At 34.5% G+C, this 11,647-nt stretch overlaps 1 protein-coding gene across 1 annotated transcript; it reads right to left on the bottom strand.

The window, feature by feature from the left end:
- Positions 1–108: 108 nt before the first annotated feature.
- Positions 109–10,495, bottom strand: map3k7cl (map3k7 C-terminal like). The gene is made up of 5 exons (XM_051910924.1): positions 10,199–10,495; positions 9,648–9,729; positions 6,791–6,849; positions 4,765–4,880; positions 109–1,566 (listed from the first exon to the last, which is right to left on the bottom strand). The coding sequence occupies exons 2-5, from the start codon at positions 9,721–9,723 to the stop codon at positions 1,386–1,388; spliced, it is 432 nt and encodes a 143-aa protein (XP_051766884.1). The 5' UTR covers positions 9,724–9,729; positions 10,199–10,495; the 3' UTR covers positions 109–1,385.
- Positions 10,496–11,647: the final 1,152 nt, after the last annotated feature.

Raw genomic sequence — 11,647 nt, 5'->3', positions numbered from 1 at the left:
CTCTGTCCTGTCAATCATTAACGTCACGACTTCCTTAGTTTTCTCCAGACCTGACAGACACATACATCATTTAACCTCGTCAGTCCCGAGTTGGGAAACTTTACAAGCAAACAATCTTTGTAAATAAGTGAAAACGGCATTTTAAATAGCAAAATGCAATAGGCTAATTATGTAATATTCAATGTATTGACCATTTGGACTTAAACACATGAAATCTGATGTTATTCTGCTTTATTTTCACCAATATTACTAGACACAAGCACAACACTGCATGTAAAAAAAAAAAAAAAAAAAATTACATTTGTTAGATGAAAATATTAATAGTAATTAGTAATTAATTAATGCTTAAAATCATGAATGTTATAGTGTCATTATAAGTAGTGAGTTATACTAATAAAAAAGAATGTATTTAACTATTTCCTGGAGCAGCTTACATTTTGTGGTTAGTCCTAGTAATTACATGAACATGTGTTGTGGTGTGTAAACACTGTTGTGTAAAATCCTACTCACTGAGTATACTACTAGACATCAGATTTCCAAAATTGTTGTATGAAAAATAACAATATGCCATTTCATTGTTGACATTAATGGACTTTCATCAGTTTTTCAAAGAAAATGAAACTGCACCTAAACAAAAATCTAGACTGCCTAAAATTCCACTGAATCTGGAGGAAGCAAATGTTTCATGCCACTAAACTGGTTTGCGGACGTACACCGCTGGTATTTCAGCTGTGTGGGATGGGGGTGTCAGCCATTGATATTTTTGAAGGGTTTCACAATCCTAAAATGAGCAGATCACATTTCGAAACCCAAGTTCCCTATTGCCGAGTGACTAAACAATGGTGTGTAGTCATACGCCTATCGTCACCTTGCCTGAACTCAAATAGCTGAACAGAAATGTAATTCCTTAATTCCTTTTTTATGCAACTGACAGACAGTAAACAGTAAAAACTTTTACTGAGAGTAACATTTACTCTTTCTGAGCAGAGCATTTTACATCATAAAACACTGATACAATTTCAACTGTACAATATAGGCAAGTTAATCAACAAACACGCCCTTAAATCACACAAAGAAGTAGTATATATTCAGAATACAAATTCAGAGATATATGAGTGAGGTGACCCCCTCACCTCAAGTTTGGGCCACAAGACCATCCGCTCTGAAAAGGACCCATAATAGCTCAAAATATTATATATATATATATATATATATATATATATATATATATATACACATTGATTAAGTGTCTCAGTCTAAGCACATTGATTCAAGATCAGCTTTCCGCTTCAGTACATGACCATAACCACTAAAGGAACGCTGAGATGTTTATAAGCAGTAGTAAAGACCCAGAAGAGAAAGATCTTTCGCATTGGTGTTAAAGGTCAGGAGGAGCCCTGCCTCTTTTGACTGACCACTCGGAGCGTCTCGAGCTGCTGTGCTCGTTCGCTGTGGACTGTTATCAGGTTCTGGTTCTCTTCCGTAAGGATCCTGTATTCCTCCTCCAGTCGGGAAAACTCCATCGAAGCCTCTTCGTCCTCTAGCAGCTCAGCCATGAGCTCTTTCCTGAGAATGACACACATATATAATAACATGTTATTTATAATCTTTCATTACATAGCTTTTCTTAATGACTGTATTTAATTTAATGATGATATTAAAGGTGTGTGCCAAAATAACACATTATGTGGCCTGGGTGTCGCACAGATGACTACAGGTGGCTGTTCTGTGCCCGAAACTAATTTATAGGAAGTGAACCTGTTGACGCCATAGCTTTTGGTAGCTGGGTTGATATAATAAACTCAATAGAAAAAAAAAAAAAACCACATCATTTTTATTATAGACAGGACCGCAGAAGTCTAGATTACTTGCCTGTGCTTTGTAATGTTTCACTAGCTCACAATGACACGGAGTCAGCAGGTGATCTCTTCTGCATATGCCCTTTGGACCAAGTTCATCGTTTGAGCAGTGTGGTGACAGGCGTGCTTCTGTGTCTAGTGTTTAACATGTATGTTTAAAATGTAATGTTTAAAACCCAAAGGGTTAAAAGTGTCTATAACCACACAAGGATGAATCAGACACATACTGTATCTGTACACCACTAGGGAACATCAGCAAACGGTTATGAGTCATAAATCTGCAGAAAACGTACAGAACTGATTTTTATATATTTCTATATTCCTGAACAGCTGAGCTTGGCTCTTTATCCGAACTCAGTGTATCTGAAAAAGTTCACGTGTTTTCCTCGAAAACAAAAAGAAAATGAGAAAGAGAACAAACAATGGAAATTTTTTTTCATTTACAGTAGATGCCATTTAGAAAGTACTTGTGTTTCCCTCCATAAACAATTCAGCTGGATAATTGGATAATAAAATATATATATATATATATATATTATATAAAATTACCACATTATTACTATGCACGTACACCTTGCTAGTACTGGGTTGGACCCACTTTTGCCTTCAGAACTGTATTAATTTTTCATGGCATAGATTTGAGATTTCATGAGATTTTGGTCCATATTGACATGATAGCATCACACAGTTGTTGTAGATTTGTTGGCTGTACATCCATGGTACGAATCTCCTGATCTATCAAATCCCAAATGTGCTCTAATGGACTGAGATCTGGTGACTGTGGAGACCATTTGAGTATATTGAACTTATAGAACTCATTGTCATGTTCAAGAAACCAGTTTGAGATGATTTGAGCTTTGTGACATGGCGCGTTATCCTGCTGAAAGTAGTCATCAGAAGATGGGCACATTGTGATCATAAATGGATGGACACGATCAGCAGCAACACTCAGGTAGGCTGTGGCATTTAAACAATGCTCAATTGGTACTAAGGGGCCCAAAGTGTGCCAAGAAAATATCTCCCACACCATTACACCACCACCACCAGCCTGATACAAGGGAGGATGGATCCATGCTTTCAATTTCTAACCCTAATGCTTCGCCAATTTCTAACCCTACCATCTGAATGTCGCAGCAGAAATCGAGACTCATCAGACAGGCAATGTTTTTCCAATCTTCTATTGTCCAATTTTAATGAGTCTTTCCGAATTGTAGCTTCAGTTTTCTGTTCTTAGCTGACAGGAGTGGCACCTGGTGTGGTCTTCTGCTGCTGTAGCCCATCTGCTTCAAGGATCGATGTGTTGTGCGTTCAGAGATGCTCTTCTGCACATCTTGGTTGTAATGAATGGTTATGTTGCATTTTCACCCACAGAACTGCCACTTACTGGATATTTTCTCTTTTTCAGACTATTCTCTGTAAACCCTAGAGATGGTTGTGTGTGAAAATCCCAGTAGATCAGCAGATTCTGAAATACTCAGACCAACCAACCAATGACCATACCATGTTCAAAGTCACTTAAATCACTTTTCTTCCCCATTCTGATGCTCAGTTTGAACTTCAGCAGATCGTTTTGACCATGTCTACATGGCAAAATGCGCTGAGATGCTGCCAGAGGCATCACTAGGCCCACTGTAGGAGGGCTTCAGCCCCCTAAATTTCCACCCAGCCCCCCTGAAAAATTTGCGATTAACTCCCAAATCTGTACACGAATTCATGATTGCCTCATTCTCCTTTAAAACTCCCATGAAAACGGCTCCTCCCTGTCTTTTAGTCTGCGTTATTTTCTATGATATCTCTATGAATGGAAATTAGAAATGTAGATCTTCTTTTAAGATAAATTTGCTGCACAGCTGTAGTTAAAAAAATAATAATAAAATGCTTAAAATATTACATGTATTTAAAAAAAAATATTGAATTTTTTTTTTTTTTTACCTTTTTCACCTCTGATGAGTTTGCATCTCTGCTTTTAAACTGCATATCAGAGTCAATGACAAAGACAGAGAAACATCATGTGAGTTATTTCCTTCTACTAAATAATGACCCAGCAGATGATTGTTACAAACATTTATTAGCATTAGGGTAAAGCCATTTGTGGTTTTTGATGTAACTTTGAATTATAAAAGTGTCAGACTGATAGATTCATGTGCTGTTATATTTTTTAATAAATAGAAATGATTTAATATAGGACAGATTAAACATATTGCCAGTCTAGACAATTACAGTAATGTAAGGTTTGTCTATATTCCTAATGAATATTAATGAATATGGTTAGTTACAATTATTTGAAATGAAATTAATATAACCTAACCTACTGCATTGTTTATTCCTAACCTATATACACACAATATATTAAATATATATATGTTTAATCATACCCTCATTGGAGGCTGAGCCCCCGCCTAATACTGAAATCCTAGAATCACCCCAACTTGCTACCGTGTGATTGGCTGATTAGAAATTAGTAGTTATGTTTACAAACCGTACTACTATGTGGTTTGAAAATACAACTGTACTTTTTATAAAAACAACAAGACCTTTAAAAAAACAACCTTAAAATTAACTTGGTGCTTAGTGCACTTTCATTTTGCTCAAAGTGTGGTTTTACTATGTGGATGTTAAAAAAACAAAAAGCCCTGCATACCACAATACAGTGTCAACTCTTGTCATGATTACACAGACACAGAGCATGACTATTAAGGAAACTCCACGAAGGCAGACAAAGGCAGCTCTTATCAATGATCTGTCTGTTCATACTTAAAAAGATGTGTGTTTATACGTATACATACGGTTTCAGGATATATTTATTTTAGGATATTTATTAATAGGGTGGTTGACAGCTCTGAATCTCAATAATATCATGAATACATGTATTGAGATTGTGTTTTGAGTTATTTATAAAGCTTACTTTCTGTCTTCCAGCCTAGCGATTTCATGTTTGACCTGGTTGAACTCATTGGCCATCTTGCAGTGGTCTTTGTACACTTCTATGGACTCCTTTAGAGACCGACACGGCAGCACCGGCTGTTAAAGAGAGGAAGATGATGACATATTACATTAAATTATTTTATTAGTGAAACTGTAGGCCTAAGTGTTTTATATTTCCTAATATGTCAAACCACAATCGCTCTTTTTAAAAAGTGAATTGAAAAAAGATTACATATAGTATGTTAAAATCATATACTGTAGCTACAACAGTGACTGGTGATAAATTCAGGAACTTCATTTTTTTTCTTTATGTTATATTTAGATTGTCTGCTACATCCTGGAATATACACAAAATCGTCATACAGCCTGACAAGTAGGTTTCAATCAACAGATGAAACACAATATGTGGAAACATTAGTGAGACGCTTGACTTTTTTATTCCTTTTGTGTCAGGAACTTCTTCTTTCGCAATGACTCACGGCACAGTCCTACAGAATATCATCCACAACAAAGCTTTTTAACTTCTCCCAGTTTTTTCCCTCATGTGTGGGTGTATCTGTGCATTTGTATGTATGTTAACCTAGTGGGTTTTTTTTTCAGGTAGAACAATTTCAGGTTTCAGAAAGGGACACTTTTATGAGGAATATTCCTTAAATAGTCCTTATCACACTGAGCAGAACTGATATTCTAAACACCACATGGCATTGATAATCAATAATTATATCATATCATATAACCAAAGCAAATTTGAATTAAAACACAATAATTAAAAAAAAAAAAAAAAAAAAAGATTTATAGATTGATAAAGAATTGTTGATAGATAGCGCTTAGAGATTTATTAATATCTACACACTACTCAGTGCAGTTCATGCCTTCTAATGTAAGCTCTCAGAGTTTGCTCCCTTTAGCCTGGGACTTTTTGTCTAAAAAAAAACTGTCTCAAATTAGTGACAGAGACTTTTTTGTATCAATTATGTGCTAGTTATGAGGAAATGTCAAAACCAACCATCAGCATGAAACAGCTTTCTCAACCTATTTTACTTTCGTAACGTAACATCTATTTGAGTTAGGCTATATTTATAGAAGAAAAAATAATAGTCCAGGACATTTTATCTGTCAGGAATTGATTAAAAAGTTGGAGGACATCACCCGAAAAAGAAGAGCAAGTTATCACATTTTAAAGAGTGATTATGTAGAGAAGGATTTATTTTTTGTAAGTGACACATATTTATGGGCCTCTAGTGGCACTTTAAAAAAAAAAAAAAAAAATTAATAATAATATATATATATATATATATATATATATATATATATATATATATTATAAATAAATTATCATTATAAAATAATGATAACAACAATTACAGTTATACAATTAAAAATTACATCAATACCTTTAAGAATGTAAATAAATTCAACTGATTTTCTGTTGACTGTTTTGAGAGCTTTAAAAGTAACCGGTGCCATCTTGTGGTCTTACAGAAGCATTGCCCTCTAAGAAAATTTGATCCATGAAATAAACCGAATAATAAGTTGTGTAACAATATGTGAAAATAGTCAAAGAAGGAACAAATGTCCTCAGCCAAGGAAGAGAAATCAATAAACCGTTTAAGGCAGCAGTAGCCTATATTACTCTATTTCCATGACCATAATGTTGTTTATAATGTTGTCTGGGTGGAGAGACGTTACTCTCTGATTAGTTTCTTTCCTCATGAATCGTACATGCAGGAATTTCACTGCACCCTGCCATACAAACCCACCACTGGTGTTCAGAGCACAGAGCTAACATTAGTACAGCGGATTTAGCCTTTTCTTGAGTTTTTTCTACACAACTGTCACACCATATGATCCCAACCCGTTATCATATACAGTATTAGTTGTGAAATTTAGTCAGATAGCCTACATAATATCTGCTTATTTTGCATTCTCCATGCAGCAGACTCTGTAATTGTATTCAAAGCATACAGCATGCCGTCATACTTTAAATAGATTATTAATAACTTTACCTGCAGGCGTTGCTCAAGGTCGGGGAATGATGGAAGAGGATCCTCTGCATCTTTCAACTCTGAGAGGAAAAGACATCCAGAGGAACATGTCTGGTATGAGAATGCTAATGTTTGAGATCTTTACTCCAAGGCCTTAGTGGTGACATCTACATCCATCTAATCAACTTAATCATACCACAGTGCACATGACACCGAAACATGTCCAGTTAGCTGTTTACACTGATCTAGGTCCAGTTTCTTTAGTGTAAACATACACGTTGTTATTCGCCTAGAAACTGATTCCAGATCATTGCGAGAAGCCAAATTCGAACACCACCTGTTCGGCCATGGACTTTAAATCCTAAACGGACAGATTGAAAGCAACTATCTCCCAGGTTCTTAATAATAACAATAACTTGTTTGTAACGAGCACTCTGACAGACAACTTGTCTGCCCTGATTCCCGCCATGCCAGCTATGTCCAAGCGGGGCTCACTCACTCACGCCGAGAATCCTCTGATGCAACCAGCTAAAAACAGGCCTGTTTACAGTCATGCATCAGCCAGATGGCCAATTAAAAGATATATATACATTAAAATTTGCAAGGGTATTATCTGAAACATGATATGCACATTTTTCCTGCAGAATGTGGCCAGGTGGGGATGAACATGACAGTTTAATGTAATTTTGGCTTATTGATTGCATAGATATTATTTTGAATTTTGAATTTATTTATTTATTTATTTTTAATTTAGTTTCTGTTTTATTTTCATTTAGTCTTCAATTTAGTGTATGTATATGTATGTGTGTGTATATATATATATATATATATATATATATAATTTTAAATGATCACATATTTGTTATATTATTGTTTAGTTTAGGTTGGTTTTTAATTTTGGGGTTTATTTTATTTTGATTAAAATTTAAATTTACAATTAAATAACATTTATTTTAGTTTCAGTTTTCCCTAGTTATAGTCATCATTATTTTATATATTTAATTATTATTTATTATTTTGCTATTATTTTCAGCTTCTTTTACTTTAGTTTTGGAGTCATGACAATTTATTTTAGTTTATTTTATTTTGATTTAATTTTAAGTTATAATTAAAATTAAATAAATTTAGTTTAGCTTCAGTTTTTCCTAGTTAATTATCATTATTTTATATATCAAATTATTATTTATTATTTTGCTATTATTTTAGTTTTGGAGTCATGATTATTTATGTTATTTTTTATTTATTTATTTCAGTTAAACTAAATTTATTTTAGTTTTCATTTTATAATTTAATTAAAGCATTAGTTCACTTCAGATTTAAAATTTCCTGATAATTTACTCACCCCCATGTCATTTAAGATGTTTATGTCTTTCTTTCTTCAGTCAAAAAGAAATTAAGATTTTTGAGGAAAATATTCCAGGATTTTCTCCATATAGTGGACTTCACTGGGGTACAACAGGTTGAAGGGTCGAAATTACTTATCCAGTGTCTACAAAGCAAACGTGCAAAGATTAAGGGATAGTTCACCCAAAAATGAAAATACTGTCATCATTTACTCACTCCCAAGTTGTTCCAAATCTGTATAAATTTCTTTGTTCTGCTGAACACAAAGGAAGATATTTTGAAGAAAGGGTGTAACCAGGCTGCTTTGGGGCACCATTGACTTCCATAGTAGGAAAAAAAAATACTATGGAAGTCAATGGTGCCCCAGAACTGTTCAGCTTCTTATCTTCCTTTCTGTTCAACAGAACAAAGAAATTTATACAGGTTTGGAACAACCAGAGGGTGAGTAAATGATGACAGAATTTTCATTAGGGGTGAACTATCCCTTTAAGTCAAACGGCCTTTACAAAAAAAAAGGTAAAACAGCGATGTCGGAAGATTTTGAAGTTGGAGGAGAAAATGAGATGGAGTTTTTTGCCCTACCGCGGTACTTCCGCCTTCGTCATGCATGACCTTTCCAATGTGATTACAAAATGTGTGGCGGATCGCAGAGCAGTTCAGGACGAGCATTTGTGGTTAAATAGTATATAAGTTTTTTTTTTTTTTTAGAAAATGACCAATCGTTTCGCTAGATAAGACCCTTATTCCTCGGCTGGGATCATGTAGAGCCCTTTGAAGCGGCACTGAAACTGCAATTTGGACCTTCAAACTGTCCACTATGTGGAGAAAAATCCTGGAATGTTTTCCTCAAAAACCTTAATTTCATTTCGAAAGCATCTTGGATGACATGGAGGTAAGTAAATTATCTGAAAAAATTGAACTAATCCTTTAACAAGTGACTGTTAATTACACAGAAGTTTTGTCTACATGGTTCAAAACAAGTTTGTAGGGAATTATGGGAAAGACAGATAAGTATAGTGTGTTTATGTGTTGGGTTCTATTTGTGTTCCACTTTTGGGAAAGAAAGAAAAGGACGCAGGGCGAAGTAGCGGCAAAGCGTGAAGCATTAAATGCTTTTAAATTTAGGCCAGTGTTCTAAAAGCAAATGAGTGAATCATGCAGCAGTGAGGTATTAAAACAGAAACCTGATGCTGCAATGCCCAGGCAGCAGCTGCCATCAAAGCATTTGCCTGAATAGCTGTAAAACACTTTGACAGCACTGTTGACTTTGTGGCTAGGTAGATATTTTGTTTTTAAGATGCCAGAGATCAACTAAAATAGAGGGGCACCTGTTTCTTTGTAAAGGATGGCAAAAGTTGAATTGATCCCACATGAGAGGCTTTGAGTGGGTTTTGCTTGTTGCCATTTTGGTAGAAGTCATGCATCGCATGGACCGTGCAGAGCGAGGGGACACAACTCTATTTTAGTCTCTCATTCACAGTGACAAACACATCTAAAACAATATTTTTCACATTCTTAATAGTAGATGCCTTGCCTGAGGTTTCGTCGAGGCTGAAAGCAATTTGTACTTCAGGTTTATCTGCAGAGACTCGTCTAGTTGAGGTGATCATTTATTCCTAGAAAAAGAGCAGATTTGGATTAAACAAGGGTGGATGTAAACCATATGGTTAATCTCGGAAGTATGAGATCAGCAGCCTTTCAGGGAGTCATGAAAAGGTGTCATCATGTGCCCAAAGTTGCATCAGGGATTAAACAATTGGAGATAAATCCTCTCCCAGCCAGCAAATGAGATCATACTTCTGAATTGGTTGCACACTGTTCCTTGGTGTTGCTTATGAAGTCATATTTGTGTATGTTACTCTATTTATTTCTATATATTTACTATATTTTATGTGCTAATACATATGTGCTATATTTTACGACTGAACATTAAAGAACACACAAGTCCAATGTTAATGTCAAAAAAGTGTGAAAGAGACCACAAGCATAACTCGCACTGTAACTTTACTTTGTTAAAACTAAAAGAAGCTTTTTAAGAGGTTTAATTTGTTTCATATGATTAAATGAGACAATAAAACCCCTTACCTGACAACAGAAACGTATTTACAGAAAACTCTCTTATAAAAATCTTAAAAGAGCCTCAAGAGTCGCTCAGCAAAAGACACAGAGCTGAAGACACTCCATTGAGAAGCCTGTAGATCTTCTTCACTGTTTATACTGTAAAAGTCACATTTAATCAGTCATAATCCTCGTAGTGTACACTGAGAAGCCAAAAGCAGGTTCACAAAACACAGCCAAAGCAATGACAGCTCTTCAGCAGGAGGCAGTGTGATTCTGTATGTGCTAGACGGACACCAATTAAATGGCTCAGATGGCATGACTTTACACTACAACAATGTCCACCTCTCCAATCAGCTTTGAGTGACCCACACATTGACAAGAACAATGCAAAAGTTTGATTTTCATTGTAATTTTGTCCTTTCTGTTGAAGGCGGTTAGAGTTTGTGATTTATAGGGTTTTTTTTTTTGTGTTGTTGCATTGTTAGGTTATTTTTTATTGCAGAACAATAATCATCAGTGGAATCATTTAGAGTCAAATTGTTAAAAAACAGTCGCACAGGAAGGAAATATAAAGAATATAGCCTTAAGATATTTTCGTATCTTTATGTAGCTTTATTTTGGCTATATATTAAATATATTAATGGCTATATAATGTTAAACAAACAACAACAACAGGGGAAAAACAGTTTGTATCTGTAGCTTTATGTTGTATTCATTTGTCCTATTGTCATTCACTTCTTTGTTCTTATTTTATTACTGACTGTTTACATGATTTCTTAATTACTTGAGAACGTTTTACTTATATTAGGCAAGTATTTGGTTTGCTTTGGTTTGCTTATAGATTTTGGACATATTGCCAAATCATCTTATTAAAGGGACAGTTCACCCAAAAATTTAAATTATTTTACTCACTAATTTACTCATGCTCAAATTGTTCCAAACCTGTATGAATTACTTTCTTCTGCTGAACACAAAAGAAGATAATAAGAATATGGATAACCCCAAACAGTTGATGCAAAAAAAACAAACAAAAAAAAAAAAATATATATATATGGTTACCACCTGTTTTTTTTTTTCAAAATATATTCTTGTGTGTTCAGCAGAAGAAAGAAATTCATACAGGTTTGGAACAACGTGCTTGCTTGCTTGAACAATCCCTTTAAATCTAGATAGCATTCACCACTAGCCTATCTAGCTATCTAGAAATGTAGGAATAATATCTAATAAAAAAAGCTATCTAATAAGATTTTTTGTTTGTCCTTTGTGTCATGTATTACTATTGTGCATCTAACATAATACATAATATGGTAAATGTGGTATTTTAATTTCAAAAAAGCTTCGCAAATATCAAAAATACTACCACCAAAAATCAGCCATTTTGTTCGCAAAAATTATTTTTAAAAAAACACTGCCAAATCCTTGTGGGACTGACATATTAATAAATATTAAATAGCTTGCTTTTTCTGATTTTTT

Source organism: Ctenopharyngodon idella, chromosome 10, assembly GCF_019924925.1.
Source record: "Ctenopharyngodon idella isolate HZGC_01 chromosome 10, HZGC01, whole genome shotgun sequence".
Taxonomy (NCBI): domain Eukaryota; kingdom Metazoa; phylum Chordata; class Actinopteri; order Cypriniformes; family Xenocyprididae; genus Ctenopharyngodon; species Ctenopharyngodon idella.
The sequence above is the reverse complement of the archived record's forward strand: the minus strand, read 5'-3'. Positions and strand labels throughout refer to the sequence as shown.

Bases quoted from the DNA above. Each gene is read 5' to 3' on its own strand.
- map3k7cl (XM_051910924.1), bottom strand. From the start codon at position 9,723: ATGATCACCTCAACTAGACGAGTCTCTGCAGATAAACCTGAAGTACAA. The intron at 6,850-9,647 runs GCAAGGCATCTA...TTTTCCTCTCAG, and splicing joins CAGCCTCGACGAAACCTCAG to AGTTGAAAGATGCAGAGGAT. The intron at 4,881-6,790 runs GTAAAGTTATTA...TCTCTTTAACAG, and splicing joins ACCTTGAGCAACGCCTGCAG to CCGGTGCTGCCGTGTCGGTC.